This window comes from Theropithecus gelada, chromosome 1, assembly GCF_003255815.1.
Source record: "Theropithecus gelada isolate Dixy chromosome 1, Tgel_1.0, whole genome shotgun sequence".
Classification (NCBI taxonomy): domain Eukaryota; kingdom Metazoa; phylum Chordata; class Mammalia; order Primates; family Cercopithecidae; genus Theropithecus; species Theropithecus gelada.
In genome coordinates, this window is record NC_037668.1 from 44,184,632 (window position 1) to 44,203,124 (window position 18,493).

The 18,493-nt window shown below is 49.9% G+C and overlaps 2 protein-coding genes across 10 annotated transcripts in view; one reads left to right on the top strand and one right to left on the bottom strand.

Annotated features, from left to right (window-relative positions):
- SZRD1 (SUZ RNA binding domain containing 1) overlaps positions 1-6,254 on the top strand; it is a 33,637-nt gene extending 27,383 nt beyond the window's left edge. For 3 of the 7 annotated variants that reach the window (XR_003117038.1, XM_025370175.1, XM_025370193.1), the window contains 2 exons: positions 1,344-1,598; positions 3,173-6,254. Coding sequence is in view for 6 of the 7 variants with exons in the window: in XM_025370175.1 (XP_025225960.1) it covers positions 1,344-1,598; positions 3,173-3,275 (358 nt within the window). In the remaining variant the exon portion in view is untranslated. The remainder of the gene's footprint in view (positions 1-1,343; positions 1,599-3,172) is intronic. The other 4 variants (XM_025370184.1, XM_025370201.1, XM_025370211.1 and 1 more) reach the window with 2 other exon arrangements.
- The window catches only part of SPATA21 (spermatogenesis associated 21), a 49,793-nt gene continuing 35,065 nt past the window's right edge, over positions 3,766-18,493 (bottom strand). For 2 of the 3 annotated variants that reach the window (XM_025370149.1, XM_025370140.1), the window contains 3 exons: positions 8,827-9,002; positions 7,455-7,632; positions 6,754-6,933 (listed from right to left, as the gene is read on the bottom strand). In XM_025370149.1, coding sequence (XP_025225934.1) covers positions 6,876-6,933; positions 7,455-7,632; positions 8,827-9,002 — 412 coding nt within the window. In that variant the 3' untranslated portion in view covers positions 6,754-6,875. Of the gene's footprint in view, positions 4,446-4,691; positions 4,878-6,753; positions 6,934-7,454; positions 7,633-8,589; positions 8,743-8,826; positions 9,003-18,493 lie in introns of those variants that run through there. The other variant, XR_003117031.1, reaches the window with a different exon arrangement.

Here is an 18,493-nt window from a genome sequence, read left to right on the forward strand (position 1 = left end):
ACATTCTAGGAAATTCTTGAAAAACCTTTAAAAATAGCTTTGTTCTCCACCAAGACGACAGAGGAGGGTGTTTCCAGAGTAGGTGAAAGTTGACTTCGGCTTTCTGTTTTGGCCTTAGGGAACCTGTTGGTTTTCCATAAGTACAAGGGACAGGAGGGAAGATAGGACCTCTCTGGATTTGCTTACTGGCCTGCACAGTCATTCCCCAGGAAACTCTGGGGTGCTCTGCCTGCCTGCCAGTTTTCCTGGCTCCCTGCCTCTTTGATCAGATTGCTGGCTCCTTGTCTGTCTGCTTATCTCAGCAACCACACTAACCCTGGGTTACAGTCCCCGTTCCATACCATTTGTGTCCTACCCAGGACTTGTTTCCATTCACCCTGACTCAGTTCCTCCAATCCCGACTCCTGACAGTGAACGCTCTGAAAGCAGGCCTGTTTGGTTCTGAAGAGAAGCTGGTTGACTGCTCTGGGGAGGGTCCTGGTGGCTGTTGTTGGGTGGTCATTCCTGCCTGGGTTCCTGTCTCCTCCTGTGGCTTTTGTTTCTTTCCCTTCATGTGTTGTTGTCCCTCTTTGTTTTTTGTCATTCCACCTCTCCTTGTGGACACATCGCCTTGATGTACGCGTCCACCAGCCTTGGACAATGCTTTTCTTTCGAGCATTGCCAGGCACTGTTTCTAGGTGCATCCTTCACTCCAGCCCCGCCGCTGTCCAAAAGACCAGAAAGCCCTGGCAAGGGAGGTTTCTCTGTTCAGAAGCTCTTTTGAAGAGGATTCAGTTGTCTGGTGTAGCTTGTCTCTGGGAGGCACAGGCCACTTTCACTAGAAGGTGGCTTGGTAAATCTTGATGCCAGGCAGGGATGGCACAGTGGGCTCCTTTGTAGTGTTTGTTTGGTATGAGCATGTGATGGAAGATTCGGCTGAGAGTGAACACTGCTGACCCCTAAGTTCAAAGGCTCCACCAGCCAGTCCTACTCTGATCTGTGTAGGGAAGCTGGGATCTTAACTGACGTCATTCGATTCTGGACATAAACTGTTTTGCTGCAAGGCCAAATGGTGGTTGATGTGGCTGTGGTGAACACGGGGATAGAAGGAGGTGGCGTTCCAGCCCCCATGGCCAGGGGTTAGGGCTGAGGAGCAGTTCCTGTGGCCTGCCAGAGCTGGTCACAAGCTTGCTTTTTTGGGACACGCTTCTTGAGGAGTGGAAATTTTGCTGTCTGGTCAGAGGCCAGAGAATCATGGGTAGAATTAGTAAGGAGGGAGAGGAAAGTGATGAGAGGTGGGTGTGGGACATGGACAGGGCTTCCTTAGGAGCATGATTTGTGAAGCTGTGTTTGCTCTTTGTCAGCAGGAAATCCAAGTCTCCTCCCAAAGTGCCCATTGTGATTCAGGACGATAGCCTTCCCGCGGGGCCCCCTCCACAGATCCGCATCCTCAAGAGGCCCACCAGCAACGGTGTGGTCAGCAGCCCCAACTCCACCAGCAGGCCCACCCTTCCGGTCAAGTCCCTAGCACAGCGAGAGGCCGAGTACGCCGAGGCCCGGAAGCGGATCCTGGGCAGTGCCAGCCCCGAGGAGGAGCAGGAGAAACCCATCCTCGACAGGTGAGTGTGGCTGGCAGGACCGGCCAATGGTGGCTCTCCCAGTCCACCCAGGAGGAGGAGAGCATCCTGGCTATGTGTAGAATAGTGAGAAGCAAGCAGAGTCAGGGTAGGAACCATGCAGCTCCAGCCGCGGACCCCAGCCTGTTGGGGATAGTTCACTATGCTTCATTGGCTGGGCACGGCTCTCAAAGTCTATCAGGAGGTGGCAGTTTGCTGGCATGCTGCCTCTGCGGTTGGTAGTCACCAGGGGGCAGTGTTGCATTGAGAGTAAAGGCATGGATGAGCTTGTGTCAAAATCTGCCTCTTACCTCTTCTTAATTTAGAACGACTTGACCTCTCTGGGCCTTAGTTTTCTCATCTGAAAAAATGGGATAATAATACCAACCTTATCAAAGTGTTGTGCAATTCATTGAGTAAATGAGCATAGGATGTCGAGAACCTGGGCTGGCAGAGTGGAAAGTGCCCAGATAAGTGCTTTGGTTATATTTTCTGAGTCTCCAGTATGCCCGCTGTGATGTTTTTGTGAATTTTCTAAATTCCTTTTTACTCTTGGCATTTTTTTCTCTGCAGTATTAGAGCTTGCATTATATAAGTTTGTCACTTCCTAATCAAGCAGTATGCATTAAGACGGCCTCCTTCTGACTTTGAGGGGCCACTATGGCATGGCATCCTGGGACTTGAAGAACTAATCTGCATACCTTCTTTCTAGCTCTTCATAATTTTGAAGAGATACCTGTTCTCTTTGTTGTTTCTCCTCTAAGTCTTCACCTTTCCAGGGTGGAAAATGCGTGCTTCCTTTAGTTTCCTAGAGTAATACGAGTCAACCATTAACCGCAGAGTTTGGAGAGGAGTGGGAGGGAAGAATTGGGGGGCAGGGGATGTGTCCCTCTGCTGAGCTCTTGATTCCAGCTCTTTACCTTGGCCTAACATCTGGAGATTCCAAATGGTTCTGCAGAGCTTGTACTGTCCGTGGTCACTGCCTCTGGGCAGAGTGGGCCCTCGAGCACTCCCCCTGCCTACAAGTGAATGCTGGCAGCTGAGCAGGGGGAAAGAATGCTGTAGCTGCTGGAGGTGAACATGTACCACCGACCCTACCTGCTCACAGGGGCCTCTCAACTTGGAGGTGTCCTGAGTCAGCTTCCCAAAGAAGCAGACTTGTGGAGCCAGAGTGACTTGGGCCCCAGCTACAAGGACAGTTGATTTTAAGATGGGTGACATCTAAGCCAGGTGCAGTAATCCCAGCACTTTGGGAGGCCAAGGCGGGAGGATCACTTGAGGTCAGGAGTTCAAGACCAGCCTGGCCAACGTGGTGAAACCCCATCTCTACTAAAATTACAAAAATTAGCTTGGGTGTGGTGGCGTTTGCCAGTAGTCCCAGCTACTGGTAGGCTGAGGTAGGAAGGATCACTTGAACTTGGGAGGTGGAGGTTGCAGTGAGCGGAGATAGTGCCATTACACTCCAACCTAGGCGACAGAATGCGACTCCATCTCAAAAATAAATAAAAAATAAAGAAATGATGGGGGACATCTATTATATCCTTTTTTAGGCCTTCCTCTGCTTTTCTTCCTTTCAGGCCAACCAGGATCTCCCAACCCGAAGACAGCAGGCAGCCCAATAATGTGATCAGACAGCCTTTGGGTCCTGATGGGTCACAAGGCTTCAAACAGCGCAGATAAATGCAGGCAAGAAAAGATGCCGCCGTTGCTGCCGTCACCGCCTCCTGGGTCGTCTGCCACGGGTTGCACTGCCGTGGCAGACAGCTGGACTTGAGCAGAGGGAACGACCTGACTTACTTGCACTGTGATCCCCCTTGCTCCGCCCACTGTGACCTTGAACCCCATGCACTGTGACCTCCCCCCTTCTCCCCCTTCCCACTGTGATTGGCTCATCGACAAGGGCTGTCCCAAGTCAATGGAAAGGGAAAGGGTGGGGGTTAGGGGAAGGTTGGGAGGACCCACCAAGGACTCAGAGAGTCAGACAGTGCCACTTGGCCACTTGGGGTAAAGCCAGTGCCAGCAATAACAGTTTATCATGCTCATTAATTTGGGATTTCAAAACACAAATGAAAACTCACACCCACCCACCCCCAAGTGCATGTCTCCATCACTTAAAAAGTAAGTTCCATTTGAAAATATCCTTTCTTTTTTTTTTTCTTCCTATTTTTGTTTGTTTATACAAATATCTGATTTGCAAGAAAAAGTGCATGGGAGGGGTTTTAGTGGTTTAACGAATTTTTAATTAAGAAAGGGTAGTTTGGTAGTCTACTTAAAAATGTTTCTGGGAAATTCACTAGAAACATTAACCAATAGGATTTTGGTGAGCTTAGCTTCTGTATTCCTACTGCCGCCCGGAAAAGGGGCAGGGCTCTGCAGCCGCCAGGACAGATGAGCACCCCATGCCTATACCTCCCTCCCCGAGCTGAGTCCCAGGGCATCTGGGCCTTGCCTGGAGACTGGGCTAGCTCTGTAGGCTCGGAGAGCCTGGGGAGGGTGCCAACCCCACCTCTAGTATTTTGGGAGATAGGGAAAGTGAACAGACTTCCCCTTCCCATACCCCTCAGGGTGGTTCCCTACCAGCCAGGCTTACTACTAGAAGAGAGCAGAGCGCCAGGGAGTGAGACTGCATCCCTGGGCTTGGAAGTGAAGGAGAGGAGACTTGTTTAGTATTTTGCCATCGGCACAAGGAAAACCAGGAGAGAGTCTGCCTCCAGGACTCTGAGCCTTCTGCTTCGTATGTTCAGAAGGTGGATAGGTCTTCCCACTCCAGCATGGCTTGAACTCTTAGGGGTCTGCAGTGCTCCATCTCCATTGATGGCCCCAGCTCAGTAACTATACCTGGTACATTTCCTGTGTGCAATCAGTACCTTGAAGGCAGAACATTCTGAATAAAGTTGGAAAAAGAACAGCTTTGCTTTGCAAAGATTGATGACAGACTGGTTCCTCAGAGGCCTAGGCTCCCATCACCCCTTTTTCCAGAGCGAGGGCCTGGAATGAAGGCAGTTTATCCTCTGTCCCTGGAGCCTGGGGTTTGCTTTGGCTCCTTGAGGTGGAAGAGACTAAGAGGGCAGCTGCCCAGAGCGGCTCTGTGTGTACCTGGTTCCTCTCAGGCTTCCTGATCCCTTCCATTGCACTGCGCCTTATCCCTCAGCCAGCCAGACGGCCTCCTTGCTCCTGACCAGCAGATACGTTTCGGGGTGGTTGGTGTGGTTTTGCGATGAGGGCAGCACGTGGTGGCCAAGGTGGCAAGCTGAGTCTCAGGCTCACTCCACCGCTGGTTCCCTGTGGGAATGGTGGGCCAGGCCCAGCAAGCCATGCCCCACCACGTCCTCCCCTCTGGAGGAAGCGCCAGCTGCCAGCCAAGTCAGCAGCTAGTCCACAGCACAGCCTTATAACCGTAAAGCCAGGCATTGCCCACGAGCAGAGCTGGAAGCAGAGCTTCAGTCAGTGAGAGGGAGGATTACCTTCAGGAGAAGGCAAGGAAGAAAATTGGCTGCTATCTTTATAGTTCCACTGCCCTAACCAAGTGTCCACATTCTAAATGTATAGTGTCCATCCCTCATGTAATAGTGGTTTCCCACCCAAAGTGAGACTTTTAATTGGAGAAGGGTATAGAGGTAGTCCAGGTGGGAAGGCCAGAAGTGCTGGTTGCCCAGCCATTGGGACCACCTGTTCTTGCCCCACTACCCTCTAGTAGGGGCCAAAGTAAAGGCTGGTTGGTGGGTGTCTGGATTGAGGATGTGGCAGGGACTGGTCCTCCCACCTCCCTCTGGCCAAAGATGGGCTTTGCCCGCTGTGTGCCTGTCACCACCCACCAGCAGTCATGCCCTGGGCTTCCCAAATGGAGAGGTAGCAGGCAACGTTTTTAAAAAGAAAGAAAACAGGAAACTGTATTGTGTTAGAGGGAGGCGGGAGGGGAGATGAGGAAACGGTTTGGATTTTGTGTGTGGGAGGGTATTTTTTTGGGGGTAGTTGTCTGTAACTTTCCTAAGTGCTTTTTTTCCTTTTCTTTTTTAAAGTAAGTTGCAGGCTTTGGCTTGGAAAACCCCAGGGGGATGGGGGGCAGAAACCTGAGGCTGCTGCCCCTTTATCTGCCTTCACAGTACTGTCCCCTTCCCCCAGCTCCTCCCTGACCCCATGGGCCAGGCCTCAGACCTTCCAGCTAACCGCTTCCCATGAGCCACTACTCTGATGTCAGCCTATAACCAAAGGAGCTGGGGGGTCCAGGCCTGGTGACCAACCTTTCTCAGCCCACTCAATCAGGGTGCTCCCCACCTGCAGGCAGGAGGCAACACCCTATCTGCTACCATCAGCCCCTTCCAGAGCCCATCTGCCCCGCCCAGCCCTGCCCTGCCAGCCCAGCCATACCCTGCTCTGCCCCATCTTGGGGGTGCCCTGCTCAGGGATGGGCTGGCACGGCTGCACCCAGCCTCCCTGGTAAGCAGAGACTCAAGAAACCTCTGGGGTCCTGTTTTCTGGTTGTGTGATCCCAGGGGTGCACATGGGCCCCTTGGGTGTCTGAACAGAAGGGTATGGGAGGGAGGGCCGCACCCCTGCAGTCTTACTCTGCTGGTGTAGCGGGCAGCTGCCCACTCCCACCCCGTTGGCAGATTAAGCATTTTATAAATTGTATTTTAAATACATGTTTTAAACTTGTCAGATCTTTGTCCTCATTTCAGTCCCCGCCCTCTACCTCTTGCTGTGGCCGCTTATTTAACCCTGGGGGGTTTCCCTCTGCCCAGTTGCAGGGAAAGACTGTCTTTGGTAAAATACTAGGCTGGGTGGTATGTGGGGTGAGGGGAAAGGACCCACCCCTTAGGGCTCCCAGAGAAGTAGAGCTCTGGGTCCTGGGGCTCTGTCGGGGGACCATGGCAGAGGCCACCTCCTGCTCTTACACAGGGCCTATCTTGGAGCCAGTGGAGAGAGAGAACGGCTGCTTTTGTGGGGTTCCCAGTCCAGAGGGGGAAGCGCTCTTCTGAGGAGGGGCCTAGCCCGGTGCTTTGAGAAGGCACAGAAGGTCAAGACTTTGCATGCAGGGGCACCTGTAGCAGAAACCCCAACCCTGGGCAGGGCTTCGAGGTGGAACCCTACACTCTGAGAGCCCAGGGGTGGCTGGGGTGACAGCTTGAGGACCTTCCTTGGCAAGAGGCACAGGGGCTGAAGTTATTGGTGTTTATTAGCTTACCAGGCCACAAAAGCAAATTCCAGCAGCAGCTCCTGTCTGGTGGCCCATCTGTCTGCAGGCCTTGAGCAACTGTCCAGAGTCAGGCCTCCAGAGGGTCAGTGGGTTTGAGAAGGCACAGAGCTGGGCCACTTTCTGCTGTCAGAGTTGTGTTCCCTGGGGAGGGGAATGGGGCAGAAGCGTGGGAAACATTTGGCCCTTTCCCTATCTGCCAGTACATGAACCATCCGTGCATGCCCAAGTGAGGAGAGAGAGGCGACCTCCCCTCAGAAATGGTGGACCCAGCAGTCGGGCTTAGGGGCCTGATTCCAAGTCCAGGGCACCCTTCCCCAGCGGCCTGGAGGGGGACTGCTGCAGGAGACGCTCCCCTCTGCCCAGGTGCACAGTCCGCTAGTCCTAATGTTGAACCATAGGGAACTCGTAGCCCTCAGTTAGGTGCCACTGAGTCTCGGACACAGGAAAGCAGAAGCACTCTGGCTTCAGTGGAACAATCTACCGGGTACACAGGCCCTCAACAAAGGTTTTTTTTCTTTGCCTTTCACGCTTTCTCCTCCCTGGAATAAGCAGCCTCTCAGGTATGGTCTCTTAGAAAGATGGATTCCCAGGCATTAGGTCAGGGGCCTCTTAAGGAAGGATCTGGAAGGGCCTAGGCTGGGGCCCTTTCTCTGGGCAGCCACCTGTTTCCTTGAGATCGTGACTGGAAGAAGGGGCTACGGATGTCAGGATCCAGGCCAGGGGTTGTGCACTGGTCTTGCACGTAGTGGTTGGTTGGCTTCCTGCGGACCATCTTCTTGTCCATCCGTGGGCAGAGCGGGATGCAGGGCACCTGGGCATAGGGGCTCTGCAGGTTGGGAGCTGGTGAAGAAGGAGGCAGAAGGGGGAGTGCTTCAGAGCACGCCCAGTCTTGGGAAGCAGGCAGATTGAGGTGAAATCCTGGCTTTGCTACATAATGGACTAGGCACTTTGGGGCAAGTCACTTAACCTCTCTGAGCTTCTGAGCTGGAGGTGATAGTGGTACACACCTCACAAGAGTTGATGATGAAGATTAAAGGAGAAATATAGGCAAAGCACTCAGCTCTGTGCTGCACACAGAATAAGAGCTGGTAACAGCTTAACAAGGAGCAGAGGTCTTTGTGACGGGTGCTGGCAAAGTCTAGTAGGCATACTCTAGAAAGACTGCAAAGCTCCTATCCCGTTACTTGGCACACAGTAGGAGTCTAATAAATGGTACCTGGGGAAGGAGGCAGGCTTGCCCAGTGGAAAGAGCATAGGTTTTGGGGTCACACCTGGATATAAACACCCCTTTCCAAAACACACTAGCTAGGGGCATTGGGCAAGTTGCTTAACTTCATCAGTTTCTTTTTTTTTTTTTTTTTTTTTTTTGAGATGGAGTTTTGCTCTTGTTGCCCAGGCTGGAGTGCAATGGCATGATCTCAGCTCACTGCAACCTCCGTCTCCCAGGTTCAAGCGATTCTCCAGCCTCAGCCTCCAGAGCAGCTGGGATTACAGGTGCTTGCCACCATGCCCGGCTAGTTTTTTAGAGATGGGGTTTCACCATGTTGACCAGGCTGGTCTCGAACTTCTGACCTCAGGTGCCCACCTCAGCCTCCCAAAATGCTGGGATTACAGGCGTGAACCACCATGCCCGGGTCAGTTTCATTTTTCTAATCTGTAAAATGGGGTGAATACATGATTATGAGTATTAAATTCCAGAGCATCTGCAAAGGGCCTAGCTCAGTGGGCACTCAGTAAACAGCTGGGATTGCCAGTCTCTACAGCTGTTCTTTCTCGGTCCTGGCTCATGGGACCAACCTGTGCTCAGGCTAAGGCAGGAGGGGAGGAGTCCAATGCAGGAGGCCATTTTCATAGGCCTAGAAGGAAAATAGTGATTATCAGCCGTTTTCCGATGTACACAGTTAAGCCCAAAGTGGGAAACTGGCCTCTCAGCTCCCTGGGCCTGGCTGCCTGAGGGCCCAAGGAGAGGAAGCCAGATGGGCAAGAGAGCAGAGCCCCAACCCTGGCCCATCCCACCCTGCCCAGGGGCCTCACCATAGTTCTGCTGCTTCAGCCGGCTGAGGATACTGAGGACCTTTCGTTCTGGGACTTCTGAGCTCTCTTCTTGCTGGGGGTTATAGGGAAGCTTCTTCTGCAACCGCAGCCGGCCTATGGCCGCTTCCATCTCCTGGGCCTTGCAGGTGCCTGCCTTCAGCTTTTTCTGGTAGTAGCTGGGGAGGCAGTGCCCACCCGTCTCAGCCTGGCTGTGTTTAATTCACCCTTCTCCTCCTTAGCCCCTATCTCTCTGGCCTGCTCTGGAGCAGGAACATAAGCCCAAGAGTCAGGAAACCTGGATTCTAGTCCCAGCTCAGCCCTTAGCTTTCTGTGACCATGAGCAAGTCACTGCCCTGCTCTGGGCCTTAGTTGCCCTGTGTAAAATGGAGGAAAGAGGTTCTCTCTACCCTGTCAATGCAAGTGACTTGACTTCTCTGAGCTTCGAGTTTCCATTGGGTAAAACAGATAAAACAGTTCACATGCCTTAGGATTAAATAACAAGGATGAATTAACACAGCCTCAAGCACGCAGCATGGTGTCTGGCTCACGGAAAATGCTTTGTACATGTTACCTATTATTTTAGGGAGGGGCGTGGCGGGGAGACAAGAGTCTCACTGTGTTGCCCAGGCAGGAGTACAGTGGCGTGAACATGACCTCACTACAGCCTTGAACTCCTGGGCTCAACTGACCCTCCTGCCCTAGCCTCTCGAGTAGTTGGGACCATAGGCACCAACCACCACGCCCAGCTAATTTTTTTATTTTGTGTAGAGACGTGGTCTCGCTGTGTTGCCCTGGCTGGTCACAAACTCCTTGCCTCAAACTATCCTTCCACCTTGGCCTCCCAAAGTGTTGGGATTACAGGCATGAGCCACTGCATTACCTATGATTACCAATGATTTTATCACTGATACATTTACTTAGATGTGCAAGTACTTAGCTGTGCAATTAACTCGTGCTCATCTTCCATATTTCAGGTTAGGGACTCTGCTCCAGAAAGTCTTCTCTGTCCTATCCCCACTCCTACCCTACAGAGTAACTAGGCTCCTGCTGGAGGCCCCCTGCAACCTGTAGTTACCCAATTATATACCCCCTGCAACCCGCTTGATTTTCTTAACTCACTGCTTGCCTTTTCCCCTACTAGACTGCGACATCATTCATTCAGTAAGTATTCACTGAGTGTTCACTGTGTCCTGGCCACTCTTCTAAGTGACTGGAAAAGAGTGAAGGAGACATCCACACAGTGTCCCTGTATCATAGCCTCAGCCCCACCTCTTACCCCAGCCATCTACTAACACCTTGGGCCAAGGGTGCTACAGTGGCTCCTTTCACACAGGCTTCAACTAACTTTGCACAGGGACGACCCTACGGGTCCGACCTCAGACGTGAGCCTCTTGCTTCCTGCCCCAGGGATTCTCTGACACAGGGGATTCTCAGAAGTGCAGGGGAGTTAAGCACCTGTGGGGCACCCTTACTAAAGGTGTTAGTAGATGAGCTGTACAGGCTTTTGCCTTTCTTCTCCTGGCAGTTCTGAGCTGCCTTTTTTTTTTTTTTTTTGAGATGGGGTTTCGCTTTTGTTGCCCAGGCTGGAGTGCAGTGGTGCAATCTCGGCTCACAGCAACCTCTGCCTCCTGGGTTCAAGCGATTCTCCTGCTTCAAATTCCCAAGTAGCTGGAATTACAGGCATCCGCCACCACACCCAGCTAATTTTTTGTATTTTTAGTAGAGACTGGGGTTTCATCAGGTTGACCAGGCTGGTCTTTTCTTTTGAGATGGAGCCTCACCCTGTCGTCTGGGCTGGAGTGCAATGGCGCAATCTCAGCTCACTGCAACCTCCGCCTCCTGGGTTCAAGTGATTCTCCTGCCCCAGCCTCCCGAGTAGCTGGGATTACGTGCCCAGCTAATTTTTTGTATCTTTAGTTTAGACAGAGTTTCACCATGTTGGCCCAGGCCGGTCTCAAACTCCTGACCTTGTGATCCACCTGCCTTGGCCTCCCAAAGTGCTGGGATTACAGATGTGAATCACCACACCCAGCCCTGAGCTGCCATTCTTAGTCTCCTCAGAAGATTCTAGGAGGTGCTTGACTCAGTAACACATCCTTGAATTGGCTCCTTCTTTGCGGCACCCCTTCCCTTATTCCTGCCTCCTGGGATCGTTTCCCACATCAGAGTCAGTGAAGGGGTGTTCAGCCCCTCCACACCTGTGGGTGTTTCTCGTCTGGTGGAACGAGAGACTTGAGAAAAGAAAGAGACACAGAGACAAAGTATAGAGAAAGAAAAGTGGGCCCAGGGGACCAGTGCTCATACAGAGACCCATGCCGGCACTATTCTCTGAGTTCCCTCAGTATATATTGATCATTATCTCTACCATCTCAGAGAGGGGGATGTGGCAGGACAATACGGTAATAGTGGGGAGAGAGTCAGCAGGAAAACGTGAACAAAGGCCTGTGTCATAATTAAGTTTAAGAAAAGGTGCTGTGCTTTGATGTGCACATACACAGACACAGCAGTGGTGGATTAAAGAGCAGTATTGCCGCTAGCACGTCTCACCTCCAGCCCTAAGGCGGTTTTCTCCTATCTCAGTAAATAGAACATACAATCGGTTTTACACCAAGACATTCTATTCCCAGGGACAAGCAGGAGACAGATGACTTCATCTTATCTCAGCTGCAAAGAGGCCTTTCTCTTTCACTAATCCTCCTCAGCACAGACCAGTCAGGTCTTTCCCTTCCCACGAGGCCATGTCTCAGGCTATCGCATGGGGAGAAACCTTGATCAATACCTGGCTTTCCTAGGCAGAGGTCCCTGTGACCTTCCGCAGTGTATTGTGTCCCTGGGTACTTGAGATTAGAGAATGGTGATGACTTTTAACAAGCATACTGCCTTCAAGCACTTTTTTAAACAAAGCACATCCTGCACAGCCCTAAATCCATTAAACCTTGAGTCAACACAGGTACATGTCTCTGCAAGCACAGGGTTGGGGCTAGGGTTGCAGATTAACAGCATCTCAAGGCAGAAGAATTTCTCTTAGTACAGAACAAAATGGAGTCTCTTATATCTACTTCTTTCTCCATAGACACAGTAACAATCTGATCTCTCTTTCTTTTCCCCACAGTCAGACCATAAACAAATAAATAAAAATACAGGCCGGGCATGGTGGGGTTCATGCTTGTAATCCCAGCACTTTGGGAGACCAAGGTGGGAGGATCACTTAAGCCCAGGAGTTTGAGACCAGCCTGGGCAACACAGTGAGACACCCTACAAGAAATTTTAAAACTAGCCAGGCATGGTGACATGTGCCTGTAGTCCCAGCTACTCAAGAGGCTGACGCGAGAGGATTGCTTGAGCTGGGAGGTCAAGGCTGCAGCGAGCCGTCATCATGCCACTGCACTGCGGCCTGGGCAACGACAGAGCAAGACCCTGTCTCAAGAAAAATGCCATTTTAGGAGTGCTGGGTGCCCTGAGGAAAAGTAGAAGGGTAGGAGGTAGCGATAAGGGACTATTTTGCTCAAAGTGGTAAGCAAAGGTCTCAGAGGTGACATTTGAACAGGATGGCGGAGGAAACAAACTGAATGGGTATCAGGAGGAAGAGTCTTCAGGCAGAGGAGTGGCCTCTGAAAATGCTGGGAGGTGTAGGAAAGAGCTTGGGACAGCAAGGAGACTGGAGAGGCTGGGGCCTGATGTGTGAGTGGTGGAGAGGAAGAGATACGGGCAGTGAGATGGCAGGGCCATAGCATCTGGGGCTTTGTAGGCAGTGATGAGGGGTGGGCATGCTACTCAGAGTTTGAGAAGCCTTAGGGCTTAAACTGATGGCTCTGCTAGGGCCTTTGCCTATCTTTGGGGCCTAGGATTTGCGGTTTTAATGGGCCTCATACATAGAAGATAGAACACTAATTCCAGGGCCCTTATGTGGTGCAATGTTGGATCTAGATCACTTGTATAAAACTGAAACTCCCAAAAGGCAACACTCTGAGTGAAACAGATGGACTAGAAAATAACTTCACCCCTCAGGAGCCAACAGGACACAGCAGTGTGTGTGCAGCTTTCTCAGTCACAATTTCAGAGGAAATCCCTTGCTCTCTGCTTCCTCTTTTCCCCTTCTTGAGGGCTTGAATTCAGGTGTGTTGCTGATAAGCTGGTTTAGCATTGACTAGGGAATAGTGGAACAATGAATTGGAAACAAACTCGGTGCCTCGGTAACTTTCTCTTCCTGCCTGCTTCCTCCGAACTGTCAGTATAAGAGAGTAAACTCCTGTCTTTTTGAACTACAGTGTATTGGGGTCTATTTCTTAACTAAGACACCAGCCTAAAATTCTATACCCAGCTAAACTGTCCAGTAAGTATGAGGATAGAATAAACACATTTGTCATTATAGATAATATTACCTCCCATGCGTCCTTTCCCAAGAAGCTACTGGAGGACATGTTCTTCCAAAGTGAGAATATAAACCAAAAAAGAAAAAGATATGATTTCAGAAAGCAGGAGATCCTGGCCAGGTGCAGTGGCTCACACCTATAATCCCAGCACTTGGGGAGGCTGAGGCAGGAGGATCAACTGAGGTCAGGAGTTCGAGACCAGGCTGGCAAACATGGTGCAACCCGTCTCTACTAAAAACACAGAAATTAGCTGGGCGTGGTGTGGTGCATGCCTGTAATCCTAGCTACTGGGGAGACCGAGGCAGGAGAATCGCTTGAACCCGGGAGGCGGAGGTTGCAGGGAGCCAACATGGCACCACTGCACTCCAGCCTGGGCAACAAGAGTGAAACTCAGCCTCAAAAGAAAAAGAAAGCAGGAGATATAATGCAGGAGAGAGGCGAAGGAAAAGGAAGATAATGAAAAGAGATTGTACAATTGCAGTGCAAATGCCATAAATCACACCTGGTCAGATAAAATTTCTAAACATGAAAAATACAATACCTGGCCAGGTGCAGTGGCTCACTGTTTCTTTAAATGACTGTGATTTTTTCCCTGAAAACTGGACATTGGAATCTGATAATGTGGTAACTATGAATATAAGATTCTCCCCCTTCCTCAGAGTTTGCTGGTTTTTGTTACTGTTTATTTATGTATTTATTTTTGTTGTTGTTGTAGGCTGTCTCTGTGCCAAAGATCAGCTTAACGTATAAACTTAAGGTCTTCTCAGGTCTTTTCTGAGCCCAGCACTTTGGGAGGCTGAGGCAGGAGGATTGCTTGAGCCCAGTTCAAGACCAGCCTGGACAACATGGCAAAACCCTGTATCTACAAAAAATACCAGAACAGCAATACCCAAAGTGAAAAATTCACTGGATGGACTTAAGATCATATTAGGGGAAGATGGTGGAGTGGGAAGCACCAGGAATCTGCCTTCAAACCTACACAACAATTGCGCTGGCAGAATCTGTCATACTATTTTGGAACTCTGGAGTCTTGCACCACCCAGGGGAAGGTTTGGATTGCAAATTGCACTTAATTTTGGTCAAGTTAAGCTTTTAGCACAATATCAGCTATTTATCTTCCGTTTCCAGCCCCTGGGAGGCAGATGTGCATGGATTCCAGGAGCAGCTTGGCTTGCTGGAGCCAGGGTAGGCAAAAAGGACCCTGTCCTCCAGAATACTGGAAATTGTGCTCTCATCACAAATGGCTGCTTCTGAAAACAGAGGTGCAAAGTGATGGGCCTTGCAAAGGTGCAAGGAGGGGCTGTTGTACCTCCCTACATTGTTGCAAGCCCTTGCCCCCGGGGTTTTTTTTCTGTTTGTTTGGTAAGCCATGCCGCCTTCCAGCTGAAGTGACTTCCAGGAAATGTAAAGGGCGAGTACCCTTTTCCCCACTTCATTTTTCTCTTTTCACCCTTTTCGGAGGCAGACATTAAAGATTAAGACATTGAAAAGCAACCGCATATATGGGGGAAAGTTAGAAAGTAATCCCAGTTTCTAGGGAAAGGCACAGGCTCAGAAAAACCTGAGAAGACCTTAAATGTATGCCTTAGACTGCTCTTTCGCACAGAGACAGCCTACAACAACAACAATAACAAAAATAAATAAGCAAACAATAACAAAACCCAGCAAACTCGGAGGAAGGGGGAGAATCTTATTTTCATAGTTACCACATTATTAAATTCAAATGTCCAGTTTTCCGCAAAAAATCATAGTCATTCAAAGAAACAGGAAAGCATGGCCGTTTAAAGGAAAAAAACAGAAACAGTCCCTTAAAAGTACCTGACAGCAGATCTTCTAGACAAAATCTTTATAAAACAGCTCTCTTAAAAGATGCTCAGAGAACTAAAGGAAGACTTGGAGAAAGTCAAGAAAACAATATATGATCAAGATGGAAGTACAAAAGAGATTAAAAAAAAATCCAAACAAGAAACCAAAAAGATTGTGGAGTTGGAAAGTACAGTAACTCAAATGAAAGTTTCATTAGAGGGATTCAAGGCAGATTTGAGCAGGCAGAAGAATCAGTGAACTTGAAGACAGGACAGTGGAGTAATTACTTTTCAGTCTGGAGTTGGAAAGTATAATAATTGAAATGAAAATTTTACTAGAGGGATTCAAGGTACATTTGAGCAGGCAGAAGAATCTGTGAACTTGAAGATAGGACAATGAAATAATCAAGTCTGAGGAACAGAATGAAAAAATAATTGAAGAGGCCGGGCAGGGCACAGTGACTCACGCCTGTAATTCCAGCACTTCGGGAAGTTGAGGTGGGTGGATCACCTGAGGACAGGAAATCAAGACCAGCCTGGCCAACATGGTGAAACCCTGTCTCTACTAAAAATAGAAAAATTAGCCAGGCATGGTGGTGGGTGCCTGTAATCCCAGCTACTTGGGAGGCTGAGGCAGGAGAATCTCTTGAACCCAGAGGCGGAGGTTGCAGTGTGCCGAGATTGCGCCATTGCACTCCAACCTGAGTGACACAGCGAAACTCCGTCTGAAAAAATAATAATAAATAATCGAAGAAAAGTGAACCCCAGAACTTTGGGAGGCTGAGGTGGGCAGATAGGTTGACGTCAGGAATCTGAGACCAGCCTGTAAAACCCCGTCTCTACTAAAAATACAAAAATTAGCCTGGCATGGTGGTGTGCCCATGTAGTCCCAGCTACTCCAGAGACTGAGGCAGAAGAATTGCTTGAACCCAGGAGGCAGAGGTTGCAGTGAGTCAAGATTGTGCCACTGCACTCAGCCTGGGCAATGGAGCAAGACTCTGTCTCAAAAAAAAAAAAGGCCAGGCACATTGGCTCATACCTGTAATCCCAGCACTTTGGGAGGCCAAGGTGGGCGGATCACCTGAGGTCAGGAGTTTGAGACCAGCCTGACCAACATGGTGAAACCCCATCTCTACTAAAAATACAAAATTAGCCAGGCATGGTGGCACATGCCTGTAATCCCAGCTACTTGGGAGGCTGAGGCAGGACAATTGCTTGAACCCAGGAGGCGGAGGTTGCGGTGAGCCGAGATTGCGGCATTGCACTCCAGCCTGGGCAACAAGAGCAAAACTCCATCTCAAAAATTAAAATAAAGTAAAAAATATGCTGAGTGGGTACCAAAGAAATAGAAAGAATGAGTAAGATCAAGTATTAGCACAACAGGGTGACTATAGTCAATAATAATTTAATTGTATATCTAAAAGTAAAAGAGGCCGAGCATGGTGGCTCACACCTGTAATCCCAGCACTATGGGAGGCCGAGGCAGGTGGATCACCTGAGGTCAGGAGTTCAAGACCAGCCTGGTCAACATGGAGAAACACTGTCTCTATTAAAAATACAAAAATTAGCCAGGCATGGTGGCGGGTGCCTGTAATCCCAGCTACTTGGGAGGCTGAAGCAGGAGAATTGCTTGAACCTGGGAGGCAGAGCTTGTGGTGAGCTGAGATCGCGCCATTACACTCCAGCCTGGGCGACAGAGTGAGACTGTCTAAAAAAAATATATATATATAAATATATATATATATATATATATATATATATATATATATATATTCACAATGGATACTCCAGCTTAGGCAATAGAGTGAGTGAGACTTCAAGGGTAACCATCCCCTGAAGCATTTATCCTTTATGTTACAAACAATCCAATTGTATTGTATTGTATTGTATGCAGAGTTTCGCTCTTGTTGCCCAGGCTGGAGTGCACTGGCGTGATCTCAGCTGACTGTAACCTCCGCCTCCTGAGTTCAAATGATTCTCTCCTGCCTTAGCCTCCTGAATAGCTGGGATTACAGGCACCCACCGCCATGCCCGGCTAATTTTTGTATTAGTAGTAGAGACGGGGTATCACCATGTTGGCTAGGCTGGTTTCGAACTCTTGACCTCAGGTGATCCACCCGCCTCAGCCTCCCAGAGTGCTGGAATTACAGGCATGAGCCACTGTGCCCGGCTGGAAAAAATCTCTTGTCTTTGGAGTTGCTAAATTGTTCTTGCTGGAACAGGCTGCACTCATTCCCCTTTCTCTGGCCCATGTGGAAAAGGCCTAGTCTGTGGTAGGAAAAAAATTAGTCCAACTTACTGATTGGTAAGGGCAAGCCTTTGTGTGATGCACTGAGAGGAGACCCCAGCAGGCTGAAAGCCTGGTTCCTACAGGCTCAATTCTGTGAGATACGCTCCTGTCCTCATATCCTTCCATCACTTGCATTGAAGAGTTGAGGAAACATGCCCTTATTTTACAGATGAAGAAACTGAATCGAGAGAAAGCAATTTGCCCAAGGCTACTGAACTAGTAAGAGGCACAGACAGAACTCCAAATTCCCCTTTCCTTCCTTCCTTCCTTCCTTCGTTCCTTCCTTCCTTCCTTCCCTCCCTCCCTCCCTCCTTCCCTCCTTCCCTCCTTTCTTCCTTTTTTTTTTTTTTTTTTTTGAGACGGAATCTCATTCTGTCCCCCAGGCTGGAGTGCAGTGGTGCAATCTCGGCTCACTGCAACCTCTGCCTCCCGGGTTCAAGTGATTCTTCTGCCTCAGCCTCCTGAGTAGCTGGGATTACAAGCGCCCGCCACCACGCCCAGCTAACTTTTTGTATTTTTAGTAGAGATGAGGTTTCACTGTGTTAGCGAGGATGGTCTCGGTCTCCTAACCTTGTGATTCGCCCGCTGTGGCCTCCCAAAGTGCTGGGATTACAGGCGTGAGCCACCACGCCTGGCTTTGCTTTTCTTTTTTTTAAGAGATGGACTTTCACTCTGTCACCGAGGCTGGAGTGCAGTGGTGCCATCATAGCTGACTGCAGCCTCGAACTCCCGGGCTCAAGCAGTCCTTCCCCTTTAGCCTCCTGAGTAGCTAGACTACAGGCACACACCACCTTGACCAGCAACAAAGTGCCTTTTGGCTGGACATGGTGGCTCATGCCTGTAATCCCAGCACTTTGGGAAGCCACGCATGGTGGCACGTGCCTGTAATCCCAGCTACTAGGGAAACCGAGGTGGGAGGATCGATTGAGCCCAGGGGGTCGAGGCTGTAGTGAGTCGTGATTGTATCACTAACACTCCAGCCTGGGCAACAGGCTTTCACCTCTGTTGAAAGCTAGCATTTATTGAGCAACAAGCATTAAAATATGTTCATTTCAAAGACAGGAGATGAAGTCTCAGGCTCCTCTGAAGCATGAGGGCCTGAAACTGCTATTTGAAGATCAACTGGACTGTTCTGCCTTCACCCTTTGCTTCTAACCCTGGAATGTTCTTGTTGTTTCACCTATGGCTATCTCCTTCTT